Source organism: Hyla sarda, chromosome 1 (assembly GCF_029499605.1).
Source record: "Hyla sarda isolate aHylSar1 chromosome 1, aHylSar1.hap1, whole genome shotgun sequence".
NCBI lineage: Eukaryota > Metazoa > Chordata > Amphibia > Anura > Hylidae > Hyla > Hyla sarda.
Genome location: NC_079189.1, coordinates 29,877,696 through 29,898,548, shown reverse-complemented (window position 1 = coordinate 29,898,548; position 20,853 = coordinate 29,877,696). Strand labels below are relative to the sequence as shown.

The 20,853-nt window shown below is 45.6% G+C and overlaps 1 protein-coding gene across 5 annotated transcripts in view; it reads right to left on the bottom strand.

Moving 5' to 3' along the window:
* MAVS (mitochondrial antiviral signaling protein) overlaps nt 1-20,853 on the bottom strand; it is a 58,658-nt gene that overhangs the window by 17,428 nt on the left and 20,377 nt on the right. For 4 of the 5 annotated variants that reach the window (XM_056553515.1, XM_056553569.1, XM_056553521.1 and 1 more), the window contains exons 2-7: nt 14,482-14,609; nt 13,628-13,808; nt 11,790-12,181; nt 10,067-10,159; nt 4,737-4,835; nt 652-750 (exon numbers count right to left, since the gene is read on the bottom strand). In XM_056553515.1, coding sequence (XP_056409490.1) covers nt 652-750; nt 4,737-4,835; nt 10,067-10,159; nt 11,790-12,181; nt 13,628-13,808; nt 14,482-14,601 — 984 coding nt within the window. In that variant the 5' untranslated portion in view covers nt 14,602-14,609. The remainder of the gene's footprint in view (nt 1-651; nt 751-4,736; nt 4,836-10,066; nt 10,160-11,789; nt 12,182-13,627; nt 13,809-14,481; nt 14,610-20,853) is intronic. The other variant, XM_056553565.1, reaches the window with a different exon arrangement.

The window sequence follows — 20,853 nt, the reverse complement described above, 5'->3', positions numbered from 1 at the left end:
CTGATGGTTGGGTCCATTATCAGGCCACCATATGGCACTACCGATTATTATTTGGGCATTGTAAGGTTAAATATTTGCAATGCTTTGAAAGAACTAAACCTTGATATTTGGGCAAATCATCTATCTATCTATCTCATATCTATCTATCTATCTATCTTATATCTATCTATCTATCTATCTCATATCTATCTATCTATCTCATATCTATCTATCTATCTCATATCTATCTATCTCCTATCTATCTATCTATCACATATCTATCTATCTATCTCATATCTATCTATCTATCTTATATCTATCTATCTATCTATCTCTATCTATCTATCTATCTCATATATATCTATCTATCTATCTATCTATCTATCTATCTCATATCTATCTATCTATCTCCTATCTATCTATCTATCTATCTCATATCTATCTATCTATCTATCTATCTCATATCTATCTAACATCTATCTATCTCATATGTATCTAACATCTATCTATCTATCTCATATGTATCTATCTATCTTATATCTATCTCATATCTATCTATCTATCTATCTATCTATCTATCTATCTCTATCTATCTCATATCTATCTATCTATCTCTATCTCTTATCTATCTATCTCATATGTATCTATCTATCCTATAATATGGTTTCTCACCTGTTGATTTGGTGACCATTCCCTGTTTGGTGTCTCTTGAGCAGCTTTTCGGTTTTCAGGGTGGTAACTTGCTGGACTCCTATCTGAAACGTTGTCAACCTTCATGAAAATATAACCAGAATAATGTTAAATCACAATCTTAACTTACAGTCACCGGGCACCAGACTACATCCCCTAATTTAGCAGATAACACGATCTCTATAACACGCTGCCTTTAAGGGGGTACTCCTCTGGAAAACATTATTTTTTAAATCAACTGGTGCCAGAAAATTAAACAGATTTGTAAATTACTTCTATTTAAAAATCTTAATCCTTCCAGTACTTATCAGCTGCTATATATTGCACAGGAAGTTCTTTTCTTTATGAATTTTCTTTGTCTGACCACAGTGCTCTCTGTTGACACCTCTGTCCATTTTAGGAACTGTCCAGTGCAGGATATGTTTTCTATGGGGATTTGCTCCTACTCTGGACAGTTCCTAAAATGGACAGAGGTGTCAGCAGAGAGCACTGTGGTTAGACAGAAAGGAAATTCAAAAAGAACAGAACCCCCTGTGCAACATATAGCAGCTGATAAGTACTGGAAGGATTAAGATTTTTAAATAGATGTAATTTACAAATCTGTTTAACTTTCTGGCACCAGTTGATAAAAAAAATATATATTTTTTTTTTCCAGAGGAGTACCCCTTTAATAGGCACCTTAGATGTTTAACACAAGACGTGGAAGAGGTAAGTGATTATAGATTTGTGGCCTCCGCTAGTGCAGAAACCCTAGTGTACCAATCAGGCATAATTACCCAGATTCTCTTTGCCTATTTCCCATCGTACGACTAGGACGCCGATCCCTTTGGGTTGCTGCCGCCTAAAGTCAGAGGTACCGTCTAGGAGGAGGTCTACATGCCTGAAGTGCCTGTCATGGCACCAAAGTATCTACCACAGTCGTCTGTGAATGTGCCCAGGCCTACTCCTGTGGTCGAGAAGGCTTGACCTAACCAGCGGACACCAACTGAAGTGCCTCGGCCTACTCCCGCAGAGGAGGTTTGGCCGGCCCAACAGGCACCAACCGTTGTTCCCCCAATGGCGCAAGCCGCTGCAGTAGAAATGGTGATCACCATCAGCCCCACCATTACAGAGTCCACGTTGCCTGGGTGAACTGGAACACCCGAGTGAGTCCATTAGAGGGGGCACAGTCCCGTGGACCCCATTACATGTCCCAGTCTCGGAAGCAGTCCGACCGGCGAGGCTGGGATGGCAAGTTCCAAAGTTAGGGAAGTCTACCCCTGATAATTCTGATATATATCATTAACTTTCTTTGTGAAGTACTTTTGTTCTCCACAGGTTATGCATCGTTTAAGAAAAGTGTCTGAGGAACTTGTCAAGAAGTTTATTTGTAACCAATTGCGTAAGTGTACGTGCCCGGCTTCTAGCTGTGATTCTTTACTAAGAACTCTAAAATGTACTAGGACTGTGGAGCGGTACAATGAAAATATGTATATACCATTAGAGTAATATATTTTTGCTCATTACCTTTGCATATGTAAATGCTTATATTGGTGTACTATAACGGTTATTGCGTATTGTAATAAAATGTGTATAATAAGTTTGTACAGGAATGTCTAAGGGTATAGTGTCATTTATTCATGGCGATCTATATGGGAGGTATCCTGACTAGTGTTGAGCGGCATAGGCCATATTCGAATTCGCGATATTTCGCGAATATATGGCCGAATATTCGTCATTTATTCGCTAAATTCGCATATTCGTAATATTCGCATCATATTTTCGTATATGCGAAAATTCGCATATGCAAAAATTCGCATATGGGAAAATTAGCATATAAAAAAATTAGAATCTGCGAAAATTTGCATATGCTACTTTTCGCATATGCTAAAATTCGCACGCCAGTCTAACACAGTAGTATTAGAGCCTTCTTTACACCACACAAGCTGGAAGAAGAGAGGGATGATCACTGTAATGTGTACTGTGAAAAAAATAAATTTTATTATATAAAAAATAAATAAATAAAAGAATATTCGTAATTGCGAATATATAGTGCTATATTCGCGAATATTCGTATTGCGAATATTCGCGAGCAACACTAATCCTGACCCAGTCAGGACAAGCGTAGCCACTACCTCCCTGCCATGATAGATTCCCACCAGGTACAAAGATTAACTCATATGGGGAGATTTATCAAAACCTGTGCAGAGGAAGAGTGGTGTAGTTGCCCATAGCAACCAATCAGATTGCTTCTTTCATTTTCCACAGGCCTCTTTAGAGGCCTGTGGAAAATGAAAGAAGCAATCTGATTGGTTGCTATGGGCAACTGCACCACTCTTCCTCTGCACAGGTTTTGATAAATCTCCCCCATAATGTAAAGTTATGAACCACACATAGTCAATTTACATATGGTAAAAGTGGTCCACGTAGTAAAATATAGGACTGTAACATTATTTGTCGTCCCAGTCCACAAGTTCTCAATATATACAGTTATATGTCTGTTTTCTCTCCTGTCCACGTGTACAGGGTACTCTGCTGGCCAGAGGGTTCACCTGATATCTAAATAATACACGTAGAGCGACAGAATTGATAAATGTAAAGGTAACACTGTTGTATAGTGTAACAACTTATATTGGGTTCTGGGAAGAAGAGTTGAGAACCAAGGGGCACCAGCAGCATTGGGTAGATAGCCTCCGGCAGCCCAATCCCTGAATCTATGTATATTGATATGTATATTGTTGTCTTGAGTGTTTTCAGAAAGCAGTTACAAAGTCAAATTAACCCCATATGTTTACAAGAGCATGTATGGACATTCACCGTGCCAAATGGACTCATCCTTATCTTGTTTCGTAATCCAGACCTAAGAAGGACATTGTGCATAAATGCCCCAGGAACTGTCACCAGGCCTCAGTGGCCACTTCAGTCCCCCGCCCTCCAGGACTGGGCATCAAGGATGACTTTAATTAAGAGGGGGAGTTTGTGGTGGCCCAGTATGGGAGGTGTTACCCCAAGCTCCTGCTGTCCTGTCAGACAGCCTCCTTCAGTGTCCCCAAGGCCCCCTGCACTTGTTTCCCCTTTGTTAATATGTTTTTACCATGTAAAGTGTTATAAAATATCATTTTGCTTTAAGAGTTATATCATGTGATATGTCATGTGATTGTTACCCGGGAGGTACCAGTGACCAGGTGATCCCAAGAGCTCCCTGCTTGCCTCCCCCATATAATCCCTGGGTGGAGCTTCTCTCTCTCTCTTCCTGCTGAGGTCCAGTGCAGTCTTGTCTAGTGTGTGTGTCCAGAGTGTTGGAGGCCTCAAAGTCCAGTCCTGCAGCCACCATCAAGTCAAGTAAGATAAAGTCACAGCTTTATGAGTCAAGTCAAGTCAGTCCCTGTCATCTGTCAAGTCAGCGTGGTCTGCATTCAATTGTCCAGTCCTACTACAAGTCCCAGCAAGCCTTAAGGTCTCTGCGTCACTGGTCACCTCCTTGGGCCCTGGCTGAACTGTATAGACTTTACCAACTATCTACTCTCAGTAAAGCTACCGTTGTCCGTAACTTGGCATCGGAGTCTTTATTGCCCTCGTGCCTAGCCCAGGATCCATCGATATACCTTCAGGTGGTTATAGGCTAAACCACGACCTGGGGTCACGAATACAAGGGGTTAATGCCATCTATCTCATATCTATCTATGTCTAATCTATCTATCTATCTCATATTTATCTATCTATTATCTATCTATCTATCTCATATCTATCTCATATCTCTCTATCTATCTATCTATCTATCTATCTCATATCTATCTATCTATCTCATATCTATCTCATATCTATCTATCTATCTCATATCTATCTATCTATCTCATATCTATCTATCTATCTATCTATCTCATATCTCTCAATCTATCTATCTATCTATCTCATATCTATCTCATATCTATCTATCTATCTATCTCATATCTATCTCATATCTATCTATCTCATATCTATCTATCTCATATCTATCTCATATCTATCTATCTCATATCTATCTATCTATCTATCTCATATCTATCTATCTCATATCTATCTATCTATCCTATAATATAGTTTCTCACCTGTTGATTCAGTGTCCATTCCCTTTTCGGTTCCTCTTTAGCAGTTTCTGGGTTTACAGGACTGTAACTTGCTGGACTCTTGTCTGGAACATTCTCAACCTTCATGAAAATAGAACCAGAATCATTTCAGATCAGATTCCCTTCACACGGCTGTCTAGACCCGTCCCGTTCTTCTCCCATCAAAAATAAAAACAGACTTAAAAAAAAAAAAAAAAAAAAAAATGACAATAACGCATGCAGATGGATGTTACCTGTTTGTGTCTGTTTGGATCCCTTATTGTTCAGTTAATAAACCAAAAACATTTTTTTTCCTGAGCATGCTCAGAAGTAAAAATGGATCAAAAAACGGATTGAAAAAACGGATGCAAACGGACATTAAAGGCTCATCTGTTTTCCATGGACTTCAATGTTAAATGTACTGTATCCGTTTTCTTCTGTTTATTGGACGGGAGAAAAAAATAATGCATGCACCGTCTTTTCTCTTGTAAAAAAAAACGGAAATGAGCGCAGACGGGTGCAAACAGATGTGAAAGGATTGTAAAAAAATCCCACTGACATCAATGGGGTTATTTTACAACTGTTTGTAATCCATTTACAGCAACAACGGAACCTAAACGGGAAAAATAAACGGGGACAGACAGCCGTGGGTATGCAACCTTACAGTCACTGGTCAGTTACGTTTTTTACCCCAGGCAAGAATCCTTACCCCATCAGACCCAAGACCAGACTCCCCTGAATTAATTCGCATTTAGACTAGACTCCAAAATTATTTCAGACCCAATACCCGACCTTTAACCCCTTAAGGACGCAGGGTTTTTCCATTTTTGCATTTTCATTTTTTCCTCATCACCTTCTAAAAATCATAATGCTTTCAATTTTGCACATAAAATTCCATATGATGGCTGATTTTTTGTGCCACCAATTCTACTATGCAGTGACATTAGTCATTTTACCAAAAAATCCACGGCAAAACGGAAAAAACATTCATTGTTAATTTTGTTACTTTTGGGGGCTTCCGTTTTTTACACAGTGCATTTTTCGGTAAAAATAACACCTTCTCTTTATTCTTTAGGGTTAAAATGATACCCTACATATATATATATAGGTTGGATATTGTCGTACTTTGGAAAAAAATCATAACTACATTCAGGAAAATTTATATGTTAAAAATTCTCATCTTCTAACCCCCATAACTTTTTTATTTTTCTGCGTACGGGCCGGTATGAGGACTCATTTTTTGCGACATGTTCTGAGGTGTTTTTTTTGGTACCATTTTTGTATTGATCGGACTTTTTGATCGCTTTTTATTCATTTTTTCATGATATAAAAAGTGACCAAAAATACACAATTTTGGACTTTGGAATTTTTTTGCGCGTACGCCACTGACCGTAGATTTAATTAACATTATATTTTTATAGTTCGGACATTTCCGCACACGGCGATACCACATATGTTTATTTTTATTTACACATTTTTTTTTTAATGGGAAAAGGATTCAAACTTTTATTAGGGAAGGGGTTAACTTTTTTTTTTTGCAGTGCTATAGCTCCCATAGGGACCTATAACACTGCGCACACTGATCTCTTATGCTGATCCCTGCAAAGCCATAGCTTTGCATGAATCAGCGAGATAGGGGCTCGATTGCTGAAGCCTGTAGCTCAGGCTTGGAGCAATCAAACCCAGATCAGAAGCAGCGGAGACAGGTAAGGAGACCTCCGCTCGCATCCTAGCTGATCGGGACATCGCGATTTTATCACAATGTCCCGATCAGCCTGACTGAGCTGCCGGGAAGCGTTTACTTTCACTTTCAGACGCGGCGGTCAACTTTGATTGCCACGTCTGAAGGGTTAATAGCGCGCAGCACAACGATTGGTGGCGCGCGCTGTTAGCCCAGGGTCCCGTCTATGAATAGCAGCCGGGACCGACCTGGTGTGATGTGGGGTCACAACGTTTTAAACACCGGGACCGGGTTACAGGTAACGCCCTACGTCCTTAAAGGAGAACTAAGGATTGAAAATGTTATCCCCTATCCTAAGGATAGGGGATAAGTTTCAGATCACGGGGGGTCCGACCACTGGGGCCCCCCACGATCTCCCGTACGGGGCCGCGGCTCTCTGCATAGAGAGCGCATGTCGACCACCGCACGAGGCGACGGCCGACACGCCCCCTCCATTTACTGCTATGGGAGAGCCGAAGCGCTGCCTATGGCAATTTCCGGCTCTCCCATAGCGGTGTATGGAGGGGGCGTGTCGGCCGCTGCTTCGTGCGGTGGTCAACACGCCCTCTCTAACCAGAGAGCCGGGGCCCCGTACAGGAGATCGCGGGGGCCCCCAGCAGTCGGACCCCCCGCGATCTGAAACTTATTCCCTATCATTAGGATAGGGGATACATTTTTCAATCCCGTAGTTCTCCTTTAAGGTTAAATAGTCATAGCCCAGACCAGTTCCCTAAATTAAACAAACCCTCTAAATTTATCATATCCTATACCAGACCCCCTAAATTTACCAGACTCCAGACCCCCGCCCTCAGTTTATTAGAGCCTAGAGCAGACAGACCCCCTAAATCTATGAGATCCCAGAAGACACTCCTAAATTTATCAGAATAAAAAAGGAAAATAATTGGATCCTAGACCAGACTCCCATAAATCTATGAGATCCCAGAAGACACCCCATACATTTATGCCACTACAGCGCTCAGCAGCTTTGCTCAGTTTCATCCAGGGGACATGGGTGGGGGGAGGGGGTGACCTCTTAAAGTCTGTCTCTACCTGGGGAAGTAAGACTCCTGCAGGAGAAACGTCATATTTATTTCATGGTGTCTATTGAGATTGTTACACGACCATGTAAAACATTCCTTAGGCCAAGTCTAATTAGTGGGAGACCCTGCATAATAAACCATATGAACTGAGGTAATCCTGCTTTAAAGGGGTACTCCGGTGCTTAGACATCTTATCCCCTATCCAAAGGATAGGGAATAAGATGCCTGATCGTGGGAGTCCCACTGCTGGGGACCCCCGTGATCTTGCACCCCGTTTGTAATCAGTCCCCGGAGCGTGTTCGCTCCGGGTCTGATTACCAGCGACTAGAGGGCGGGCGTCGTGTGAGGTCACGTCTCCGCCCCGTTTGATGTCACGCTCCGCCCCTCAATGCAAGTCTATGGGAGGGGGCGTGACAGCTATCACGCCCCTCCCATAGACTTGCATTGAGGGGCAGAGCGTGACGTCACACGGTGGTGGATGCGTGATGTCACACGCCGCCCGCCCTGTAGTCGCCGGTAATCAGACCCGGAGCGAACACGCTCCGGGGACTGATTACAAACGGGGTGCCGCGTGCATGATCCTGGGGGTCCCCAGCAGCGGGACTCCAGCGATCAGGCATCTTATCCCCTATCCTTTGGATAGGGGATAAGATGTCTAAGCACCGGAGTACCCCTTTAACATTCAAATAATAATTTGTAAGGCTGCAGTATTATTTCAGAAGCATATATGAGTGATATAAAGTAATTTCTCCCCATAACAGGAACGGCTTATAACAGTGGAATAGCACAGCAAATGAAGACAGTGACAGCTGTCAGTTTAGGTCATGAGAAAGCGGCCAGTGCAGGGACTCCTGTTTGTAGTATATGTAGTATTTTCACCACACAAACAGTACAATGTAGAAAACTGTAATGCTGTGCAGCAAAACACTAAGGTAAACTTTAAGCCAGGGCCAGTGATCTAGAGTTGGTTGTACGGGACTCCAGAAGAATGTGGGACCACAGTATGCCCAGTGTGGCCCCATCACTTCCCCTCCTCAGCCGGCTATGTGCTCATTTGCTGGGCTGTGGCCCACCTCCTCCATGCCTCTCCATGTCACTTTCCTTTAGCGTTTGTCCCAGTAAATTCTGAAACACGGGCACAGTGTGATGAGCCTTGGTCCCAGCAAATGCTGAAATACTGGTGCCCTAACCCTAACCCAAGAACTCTGCTTTGAGCACATTGTTGGGAAGTGACGAGGCCTTTTGGGAGGCAGGGGGGAGGTGTGCAAACAGTAGCAAATAAACACTGCTGGCTATAGAGGGGAAGTGACACGGCTGCACTGGATGTCCTGCGGTCTCACGTTCTTCTAATTTCCCAAAACCTTAAATCACCGGCGCTACCATAAGGCAGCTTAGGCAGCTGCCTTTGGGCACCCAGGTCAGGGGAAGGGGTATGTGAAATCGTCCCGAGCCACTGATAGCTCAGGTCACCCATAGTGTTGAACAAATCCAGGAGGAAGCGTGCCTCCTCTGGAATGTTTTGTGCGCCACATTGCTTGTCCCGTCCTTGGCCACAAATCTCTCCCACTGTTACTTCTCCCCCAACTTGCGTTAAGAGATGTCCTTGGCCAGTACTCCTCCAGGATGAGAGCCTTGACAGCATGACTGCAGCCACTGCCTGCCTGCCGGAGGGCAATGCTCAGGCTCCTGACTGCAGCCACCCTAAGGGACTCTACATCTATGCCTGCTAATTAACAGGAGGGAGTGGCTAGGGGACATAACCACTACTGAATGTGAATGTCCACTATTGAGATATATATATATATATATATATATATATATATATATATATATCCCTCCTTTACAGTCCGTCTAAGTTGGAAAGTATGCATTAGCAAACCAGACCACTTTGGGCTAAGTTGTTCCATTCCATTCGATGTCCACTTGTTTTTGTTTGTTTTTTGTGCTGAAATAACCCTGAGCGGGTCGGGGTCAAACATTGCCAGGCCCCACTGACTTTGGATGGGGTTCTCTAGGTTTCCCTCAGGTGTGAGTTGCTTGCAATATGATTTTTCTCCCGCTAAAGTCCCGTAGTTTAGACGGATTCAGGAACAAAGCTCCTCACTACGGACTAGGCCTTACTTTGTCTCCTCAGTGAAGGCAGAACTAAGGGACATGTAAAGACTAGGCCTCAACTGGTTCTGACAGATTTTGGTCCTCCCATTTCCCTAGGAGCGGATGACTGGACTAGGGCCTTTCTCCTGCAGTTATTGGTTAGGCAATGACATGTGACCAAATCACCATTAAGATGTACATTAGATGCAGCTATGTAAAATATATTAACCATTAGCCATTTGTAAGACCTCAGTGTACGCATGAAACTAAGTGCAATGCAAGGAAATACATTAGCAAGATTCTCCAGCAAACCTTTACATACTCAGACACCAACAACTGAAACAGCTGTACTGGGACAATACATTAGCATCTTCTGGGCCCCTAATGGTGAGGGTAATCTTGGTTTAGAAAGATGATGATCCACTAACCCAGCAATAAGGAATCACCCAGCATAGAAATGTGTCATTCTCCTTTCTCACCTTGTCATGCAAAGATAGACTTTTCCAATTGTCAGCCCCTCGATCACTGCTTGTGGAAGGACTATAAGAAGGAGAAGGGCGAGTCTCTGGAACCTTTTTGGATAAATCAAAATTGGTATTACTGCTTTGTAGCTTGGGTTTATTCCTTAAAGGGGTACTCTGCTGCTCAGCGTTTGGAACAAACTGTTTCGAGCGCTGGAGCCGGCGCTGGGAGCTCGTGACGTCATAGCCCCGCCCCCTCAATGCAAGTCTATGGGAGGGGGCATGACAGCTGCCACGCCCCCTCCCATAGACTTGCATTGAGGGGGCGGGGCATGACATCATGAGGCAGCGGGGCTATGACATCAAAAGCTCCCAGCGGCGGCTCCAGCGTTCTAAACAGTTTGTTCCAAGCAGTGAGTACCCCCTTAAAGAGTACCTGTCATCAAGCCATATTTTCTAAACTAACTCAGATTATATTCCCTAAATACTCCTAACACCCCTCCTGACCTTAAAAAATGTTTCCTACCTTTAAAAAGCTCTTTATCATATTTTTCCCCTTGCTCAAATTGTGTGAGCTCCCGGCAGGAGAAAGTGGGCGTTCCCCAGCAGGCGTGATGTCACTGAAGCCTGTGAGAGCTGTGTCTCGCCATGTCCCATATGCACTTCCTGAGTTGGTCTCCTGCCAGGCCGGAAGGAGACCAAACTAACTGTGTGACTTGTGCAGGGAACAGAACAGAGCCACCTAGTGGCCGTTTTTTCAATCACATTAAAAACATATAAAGGCTGAGAATTTCAATAGTAAATAGCAAAGTGTTTTATAATTACATAAGGAACAATATATCATAAGTATAGTTTGGTGACAGGTACTCTTAAATGACATGTACTCTTTTTAGTAGACTAACCTTTGCTAGAGATACATTCTCAGAAGACGGTCTGACGGACTCCTCTCGCTCTTTCAAGCTTGTTGATAAACTACCAAGACCATTAGGAAACACTGTTACCCACAGTCGACAATTCAGTTTCTAGTCTATGCAGGTACAGACAGGCATGGAACTTATATGCTTAAAGGGGTACTCCGGTGGAAAACTTTTTTTTTTTTTTATCAACTGGTGCCATGAAGTTAATCAGATTTGTAAATTACTATCTAAATTAATTGTTAAAAAATCTTAATCCTTCCAGTACTTATTAGCTGCTTAATACTACAGAGGAAATTCTTATCTTTTTGGAACACAGTGCTCTCTGTTGACATTTCTGTCCATTTAAGGAATTGTCCAGAGCAGCATAGGTTTGTTATGGGGATTTTCTCCTACTCTGTACAGTTCCTAAAATGGACAGAGATGTCAGCAGAGAGCGCTGTGCTCATGATGTCAGCAGAGAGCTCTGTTTTCCAAAAAGAAAATAATTTCCTCTGTAGTATTCAGCAGCTAATAAGTACTGAAAGGAGTACGTTTTTTTTTTTTTTAATATAAGTACTTTACAAATCTGTTTAACAAAATAAAAGTTTTCCACCGGAGTACCCCTTTAATGCAAAATCTTTAGCAGCCCTCTCTCCTCATCAATCATGTGTTATTGATAGCAGTACTGTTCACTATTGCGGCAAAGAAGTCTAAGGGTTCTTCTCTGGTATCAGGCCTTTGTGACTGACATCTTTGCACCACCTATACCTGCATCTCTGTATGCAACAAGAACCACAAGTTTACTGTCATTTGCTCTTTCGAACACAATATTTCGAAGAACCTACCTCAACATCATTCTTAGAGGGTGTGGTCGAGTATGGAGCTGTTTCTGGGACTGGATTCCTGACTGAATCATCTTCTGATGTACTTATGTCTGAGCAAATTGGTGCCGAGAGATTGTTCGGAAGCTGGGTTGGAGGTGGATCAGGTGAGCAGGGTGGTAATGGAGGAAGGCTTCTAAACTCATGGTTCGGGTGGGATGGTGAATGTTGGAACATCTCCTGCTCCGGTTGGACCTGGTTGACTCTTTGAGAAGCTGGAGGACTTGGCTGTGTGTCTTGGGTTGTTGGGGGCATGTGTCCAGGGAGGCTGGAGCTACATTGTGGATTTTCCTTAGGTGTTTTCTGGTTGTAATTGTTCGCTGATGGAGGTAGGGATCTAGGAGAAGACTGTGTAGCTGCAAACAGACCATGAACATATACACATTTAGCTATTGGGTCAATAAAGTTTCAAGAACACATGTGTGGTAGTGGGGTGTGAAGAGGGAAGATGTTGTTATCCTAGGGGCAGATGGCAATAACCCATTGTATTCGTGATGCCGTCATGCCCCTCCCATAGACTTGCATTGAGGAGATGGGGCGTGACACCATGAGGGGCGGGGCTATGACATAACGAGCTCTCGGCGCTGCCTCCAGCGTTCGGAACAGTTTGTTATAAACACTGAGCAGCAGAGTACCCCTTTAATGTCTGACCCAAGGGACCTGACTGATGACTAGGGATTTTAGGCAAGCCATTTTTTCCTAAATAAAAAGACACCCATCTGTAGACAGATATTTTGGTACTTGCAGGGTATGGAGAGAGAAATCCCAAAACAAATGTCTACAGATGGATGTCTCTTCATTTTAGAGGAAATTCTGGCTTGGCTACAATCCCCAGTCATGGGCCAAGGCTCCTGGGTCAAACATTGACTTATAGGGAAGCTACCTGCAATAGATGGCACTAGAGAAATGGCTCCAATAAGAACAGCTTTGTCAGGATCCGGACTGGTATGCAGAGAGGACACTGGAGGTGGATCCTCTGTGTCAGTGGGGTGATGGGCGTGGGCTGTGCCAGGGGAACGGAGTCTAAGAGGTTACTGGTTTTCACCAGAGCCAACCGCAAAGCGGGATGGACTTGCAGCGGCAGGTAACCCCCAGGTCGTTCCACCCGATAGCGACTCAAGCTCACTGACAGCTGAGACAGGCGCGGTACAGAAGGACTAGACGGAGGCGAGGTCAGACGCAGCAGAAGGTCAGGGCAGGCAGCAAGGTTCGTAGTCAGGGGTAACAGCAGACGGTCTGGGTACACAGGCTTGGGAACACACAATAACGCTTTCACAGGGCACAAGGCAACAAGATCCGGCAAGGACAGGAAGGGGAAGTGGGTTTATATATGTTTGGGAGTGATTACCACTGATTGGACCAGACACCAATTAGTGGTGCACTGGCCCTTTAAATTTCAGAGAGCCGGCGCGCGCGGCCCCGCTCTCTAGGGACATGACAGCAGGGGAACGGGACAGGTGAGATGATTGGGATGCGACCCGCGGGCGGGCGTGTCCCGCTACGCGGATCGCATCCCCGCCGGCGATAACAGTGCAGCGCTCCCGGTCAGCGGGTCTGACCGGGGCGCTGCACACAGAAGAACGCCGCGAGCGCTCCGGGAAGGAGCAGGGACCCGGAGCACTCGGCGTAACAAGCTTTATACAAGGAAAGCAAGGTTATATAAAGAAAGAATTGAGCCGCTGAGTGCGCATGCTGACCCGCCACGTCATTGAACGCCACATTGTATGAACTGGGGGGTTTGACCACTCGCTGTGTAAACATGGTCCACATAATTATACATAATTATACAGGGTTTAACTTACAGTTTGGACGCTGATAAGACGAATATATCCTCTGAAATTCATTAGCCAGTTCATTATGTTCGCAGTGTCTGAGGGCCACTATAAAATGTTTCACCCAATTGTCACTTCTACTCAGATCTAGATAGAAATCCAGCACCGATTTTCTGTTGCCTTGGTTTCTCACGTAAGCGTTCAGCTTCTCCTGTAAAATACACAGGTCACCTCCATTTACATAGACCAATTATAATATTTGTGCTATTTTCTTACCCCCATGACAATTCTTCCTGCTCCTTCACTCTGGTAGCTTAGTGTTGTCATAAGGACTCTGGGTCAAATAACAAGCAATTGTTTTTTTCTTTTACCCCCCTGACTAGGACAGGAAGTGTTATCATGGGAATAAGATGAATAACATTCACTGAATGACATTTGTTATAAGTGAATTCTGGTGATTTAGCTCCTAATTCCTGTCTCACTCACTGTCCCGTTTCAGAAAAGTAATGGTGGGAATTTATAATTTCCAAATTTTTTGCACATTTTTACAAGCTTGCACTTTCAGTTTCAGTTTCAGTTCTGCACAATTTATCCCATTGTCTTGTGACCTATTTGGGGGAAATTTATCAAGATCTGTATGTTACTTTTCTAGCGTAAAAAAGCTGCACATTTTTAACAAGCCTCATTTTGCTTACAATTTTGCAGCTCCTCCACCAAAGGGGCGTGGATTTGGTGTCACTTACTGACTCCACAACATGAAGGAGGCACTGAAGAGAAGTTATTAGTACCATATAGTGCTGTACGGTATAAGACATGATCAGTACAACCGAATGATCACAGGCATCAGAAATGATCCAGTTGTTGGTTAGTCTACTGGCTCTTACCACGGTAGCCGCCGAGAGGCAATTTGACAGGGGAATTAGGAGCTCATCAACCTTTATGGACTCTATAAGAATCAGATTCCTCCGCAGATATTCCATGAACTTATCTTCTGCATAACCCATTTTTTACCCTAGAAGGAAAAAAAAAAGAATGTTAATGGGTCAAAAATCATCATCCATCCCTGAATCTATTCATTATTGCCCCTATCCATTGCCCCAAACATTGAACCACTCATTCATTAATCCATATATCCATCCATCCATAAATTCACCCATATATTCATCCATCTATCCATGTATCTGTTTATTCATCCATACACAATCTATTTCATATCTATCTATCTACAGTATCTATCTATCTATCTATCTATCTATCTATCTATCTATCTATCTCTACTGTATCTATCTATCTCATATCTATCTATCTATCTATCTATCTCTACTGTATCTATCTATCTCTCCTATCTATTTCTTTAAATCTATTCATCTAGTCTATTTATTTAGTCTGTCTGTCAATCTATCCTTAACCCCTTAAGGACCCGGGGGTTTTCCGTTTTTGCATTTTCGTTTTTTCCTCCTTACCTTTAAAAAACCATAACTCTTTCAATTTTGCACCTAAAAATCCATATAATGGCTTATTTTTTGCACCACCAATTCTACTTTGTAATGACGTCAGTCATTTTACCCAAAAATCTACGGCGAAACAGAAAAAAAAATCATTGTGAGACTAAATTGAAAAAAAAAATGCCATTTTGTAACTTTTGGGGGTTCCGTTTCTACACAGTACATTTTTCGGTAAAAATGACACCTTCTCTTTGTTCTGTAGGTCCATACGATTAAAATGATACCCTACTTATAGGAAACTCATAAGAAACCACTGATCGATGATTCTGCCGCTTGACTGCTCATGCCTGGATCTCAGGCACTGAGCAGTCATTCGGCGATCGGACAGCATGGAGGCAGGTAGGGACCCTCTGGCTGTCATGTAAGCTGTTCGGGAAGCCGCCATTTCGCTGCAGCGATCCCGAACAGCTCCCTGAGCTAACCGGCATGGTTTTACTTTCACTTTAGACGCGGTGTTCAACTTTGAACGCCGCGTCTAAAGGGTTAAAGGAGTACTCCGGCGCGCACTTTTTTCCTTTTATCCCGTCCGCGCTGCAAAATAAAAGAAAACACACTTTCTCTTACCTGCCAACGAGCCCCTGTAGCTCCGGTACACTCTGGTACAGGTGTTCGGTCCCCGGGCCGCAGCGATGTCCTGCCTCGGCCGTTGATAGGCTGATGCTCCGTGTGATGTGTCGGGCTAACAGGAAGTAAGAAGAATACAGCCCGGGGACCGAACACCTGTACCGGAGTGTACCGGAGCTCCGGGGGCTCGTTGGCAGGTAAGAGAAAGTGTGTTTTCTTTTATTTTGCAGCCCGGACGGGATAAAAGGAAAAAAGTGCGCGCCGGAGTACTCCATTAATAGCACGCGGCACCGCGATCAGTGCTGCGCGCTATTAGCCACGGGTCCCGGCCGCTGTTAGAGGCTGGGCCCGACCCGCCGTGGCCCCGGGTTATAGATCGGGTGCGGACTCATGATGTACCGGTACGTCATGGGTCCTTAAGAGGTTAAAGGGGTATTCCAGGGGATAACTTTTTTTTTTTTTTTTAAATCAACTGGTGCCAGAAAGTTAAACAGATTTGTAAATTACTTCTATAAAAAAATCTTAATCCTTCCAGTACTTATTAGCTGTTGAATACTACAGAGGAAATTCATTTCTTTTTGGATCACAGAGTTCTCTGCTGACATCACGAGCACAGTGCTCTCTGCTGACATCTCTGTCCATCTTAAGAACTGTCCAGAGTAGGAGTAAGTAAGTAAGTTTTCCACCGGAGTACCCATTTAATCTGTCCAGCCATACATCCATATATGCGGCTATGCAACCATCAATTGATCCGTCCATCATCCACCTAAACATGCATCTGTCCAACCAACCATTATCCATACATGCATCTGTACAACCAACCATGCATTCATTTTTCCATTATCCATCTAACCATGCATCTGCACAAACAACCATCCATTAATCTGACTAGCATCCATTTATTCATGCATCTATCCATCCAACCAATCAACCAACCAACCATCTTACCATTTATCCTTCTATGTATCCGTCTGTCAACTCTTCTGTCTATTCATTCATCTGCCGATCAATGCATACATCCATTCATCCATTTCATCTATCCATAAATGCTTCTATACAACCAACCATTCATTTATCTGTTCATTATCCATCCATGCATCTATCCAACCAACAAACCAACATCCATTCATTCATCCATCCATCCATCCATCCATTCTCTTTCATTTGACTTTCGTTTCATTAAAGGGAGCCTGTCAGGTCCCTGGAGCTTCACACCGACCCTTGGACCTGACAAGTCAGGTGAACAGGATTGCAAGGCTGTTCTCCTCAGCTCTTTGCGATGCCGCAGAGAAGAACTTAAAGGGGTTCTCCAGGAAAAAACATTTTTTTATACATCAACTGGCTCCAGAAAGTTAAACAGATTTGTAAATTACTTCTATTAAAAAATCTTTATCCTTTCAGTAGTTATGAGTTGCTGAAGTTGAGTTGTTCTTTTCTGTCTAAGTGCTCTCTGATGACACTTGTCTCGTGAACTGTCCAGAGTAGAAGCAAATCCCCATAGCAAACCTCTTCTACTCTGTGCAGTTCCCGAGACAAGCAGAGATGTCAGCAGAGAGTACTGTTGCCAGACAGAAAAGAACAACTCAACTTCAGCAGCTGATAAATATTGAAAGGATTAAGATTTTTTAATAGAAGTAATTTATAAATCTAACTAAAAGAAGAAGGTAGAAACGGAGCAACTCACCACACCGACCCAGGTATTCTATGCAAGTGGTTCTTTATTCCAAAGCTTCAACCATGGAAGACAAGCAGGGGAGAGTGAGGACGGGACGCGGGGGTATCCACTCGGTGACGGGACTGTTTGGCGCTTGAGCGCTTCGTCGGACCGGGATAGTGAGGTCACAGGAAGGGGAGTACTGTCACGATTCGGCTAGCTGGTTGTGGATCCTCTGTGTCAGCGAGGGATTGGCGTGGACCGTGCTGGTGGACCGGTTCTAAGAGGCTACTGGTGTTCACCAGAGCCCGCCGCAAAGCGGGATGGTCTTGCTGCGGCAGTAGCAACCAGGTCGTATCCACTAGCAACGGCTCAACCTCGCTGACTGCTGAGAAGGCGTGGGACAGAAGGACTAGGCAGAGGCAAGGTCAGACGTAGCAGAAGGTCGGGGCAGGCGGCAAGGTTCGTAGTCAATATGGATAGCAGGAGTTCAGGTAACACAGGCTTGGACAACACTAAACGCTTTCACTGGCACAAGGCAACAAGATCCGGCAAGGGAGTGCAGGGGAGGTGATCAGATATAGCCAGGGAGCAGGTGGAAGCCAATTAAGCTAATTGGGCCAGGCACCAATCATTGGTGCACTGGCCCTTTAAGTCTCAGAGAGCTGGCGCGCGCGCGCCCTATAGAGCAGAGCCGCGCGCGCCAGCACATGACATCCGGGGACCGGGACGGGTAAGTGACTTGGGATGTGATTCGGGAGCGGGCGCGTCCCGCTATGCGAATCGCATCCCCGCCGGCAATGTCAGTGCAGCGCTCCCGGTCAGCGGGTCTGACCAGGGCGCTGCAGAGAGAGAGACGCCGTGAGCGCTCCGGGGAGGAGCAGGGACCTGGAGCGCTCGGCGTAACAGTACCCCCCCCTTAGGTCTCCCCCTTTTTTTGTCCGGCAACTGCTTCACATGGGACGAGGACACCGGGAGTGATTGTAGGGTTTCCTCAAAGGCAGGCAGTACAGCAGGAGTGGGAATGGGGAGGGAGGGCAGAGGGTGAAGCTTGGCACGGGGCAGGGTGTCACCAGGACGGGGGCCATGAGGAGGCACGGCACAGTCCTGATAGGCCTTGGGGAGACCAGGTGTAGGAGGAGGCACTGAGGCTTGCCTGACGGGACTGGGAGGAGAGGCATTTCTTGTGGCAAGCAGAGCCCCAATTCTTGATCTCCCCGGTGGTCCAGTCAAGGGTGGGAGAATGATGCTGGAGCCATGGCAGACCGAGGAGGACTTCAGAGGTGCAGTTGGGAAGGACGAAAAATTCAATCTTTTCGTGATGGGGTCCAATGCACATTAAGAGGGGTTTTGTGCGGTAACGCACGTGGCAATCCAATTTAACTCTGTTGACCGCGGAAATGTAGAGCGGCTTGACGAGACGGGTCACCGGGATGCAGAACTTATTCACCAAAGAATCCAGAATAAAATTTCCAGAGGCACCAGAGTCCAAGCAGGCCACGGCTGAGAAGGAGGAGTTGGCAGAAGGAGAAATCCGCACGGGCACAGTGAGACGTGGAGAAGCAGATTTCGTACCAAGAGACGCCACACCCACGTGAGCTGGGTGCGTGCGTGCGTTTCCCAGACGTGGAGGGCGAATAGGGCAATCCACCAAGAAGTGTTCGGTACTGGCACAGTACAGACAAAGATTTTCTTCCCTACGGCGAGTCCTCTCTTCCTGGGTCAGGCGATACCGATCCACTTGCATAGCCTCCTCGGCGGGAGGCACAGGCATAGATTGCAAAGGATACTGTGGGAGAGGTGCCCAGAGATCTAGGTCTTTTTCATGGCGGAGCTCCTGGTGTCTCTCAGAAAAACGCATGTCAATGCGGGTGGCCAAATGGATAAGTTCTTGCAGGTTGGCAGGAATCTCTCGTGCGGCCAGCACATCCTTGATGTTACTGGATAGGCCTTTTTTAAAGGTCGCGCAGAGAGCCTCGTTATTCCAAGATAATTCGGAAGCGAGAGTACGAAATCGGATGGCGTACTCGCCTACTGAAGAATTACCCTGGACCAGGATCAGCAGGGCAGTCTCGGCAGAAGAAGCTCGGGCTGGTTCCTCGAAGACACTACGGACTTCAGCGAAGAAGGACTGGACTGTGGCTGTGGCAGGATCATTGCGGTCCCAGAGCGGTGTGGCCCAAGACAAGGCCTTTCCAGAAAGAAGGCTCACTACGAACGCCACCTTAGACCGTTCTGTAGGAAATAGGTCCGACAACATCTCCATATGCAGGGAACATTGAGACAAAAATCCACAGCAGAGTCTAGATTCCCCATCAAATTTGTCCGGCAGGGACAAGCGGAGGCTGGGAGCGGCCAGTCGCTGCGGAGGAGGTGCAGGAGCTGGTGGAGGAGATGGTTGCTGCTGTAGCAGTGGCAGAAGTTGCTGTAACGTGGCGGTCAACTGCGACAGCTGCTGTCCTTGTTGGGCAATTTGCTGCGATTGCTGAGCGACCACCGTGGTAAGGTCAGCGAGACTTGGCAGCGGCACCTCAGCGGGATCCATGGCCGGATCTACTGTCACGATTCGGCTAGCTGGTTGTGGATCCTCTGTGTCAGCGAGGGATTGGCGTCGACCGTGCCGGTGGACCGGTTCTAAGATGCTACTGGTGTTCACCAGAGCCCGCCGCAAAGCGGGATGGTCATGCTACGGCGGTAGCAACCAGGTCGTATCCACTAGCAACGGCTCAACCTCGCTGACTGCTGAGAAGGCGTGGGACAGAAGGACTAGGCAGAGGCAAGGTCAGACGTAGCAGAAGGTCGGGGCAGGCGGCAAGGTTCGTAGTCAATATGGATAGCAGGAGATCTGGAAACACAGGCTTTGGACAACACTAAACGCTTTCACTGGCACAAGGAAACAAGATCCGGCAAGGATGTGCAGGGGAAGTGAGGTATTATAGCCAGGGAGCAGGTGGAAGCTAATTAGGCTAATTGGGCCAGGCACCAATCATTGTTGCACTGGCCCTTTAAGTCTCAGAGAGCTGGCGCGCGCGCGCCCTAGAGAGCGGAGCCGCGCGCGCCAGCACATGACAGCCGGGGACCAGGACGGGTAAGTGACTTGGGATGCGATTCGCGCGCTGGCGCGTCCCGCTATGCGAATCGCATTCCCGCCGGCAATGTCAGTGCAGCGCTCCCGGTCAGCGGGTCTGACCGGTGCGCTGCAGAGAGAGAGACGCCGTGAGCGCTCCGGGGAGGAGCAGGGACCCGGAGCGCTCGGCGTAACAAGTGCTTTAAAACAGGTAAATCCTGATGACGCTGCAGTTGAACTGCAGGTTATTGGTTCTCAACTTAGATACAAAAGTGTATAGTAAAACATGTTATACAAACAGTCCTAGGGGACCAGTGGCATCCGTCCGGATGATCCATCTGGCTTCACTTCTTATGAGTTGTTGGTGTCTGTTCACACCTCTAGGGGCGTTTTCTACACGTTCTATTCCGGCAAATTTTATATAATCAGGGTTATTGTTATAGTGTGAGCGCATGTGGGCGATAAG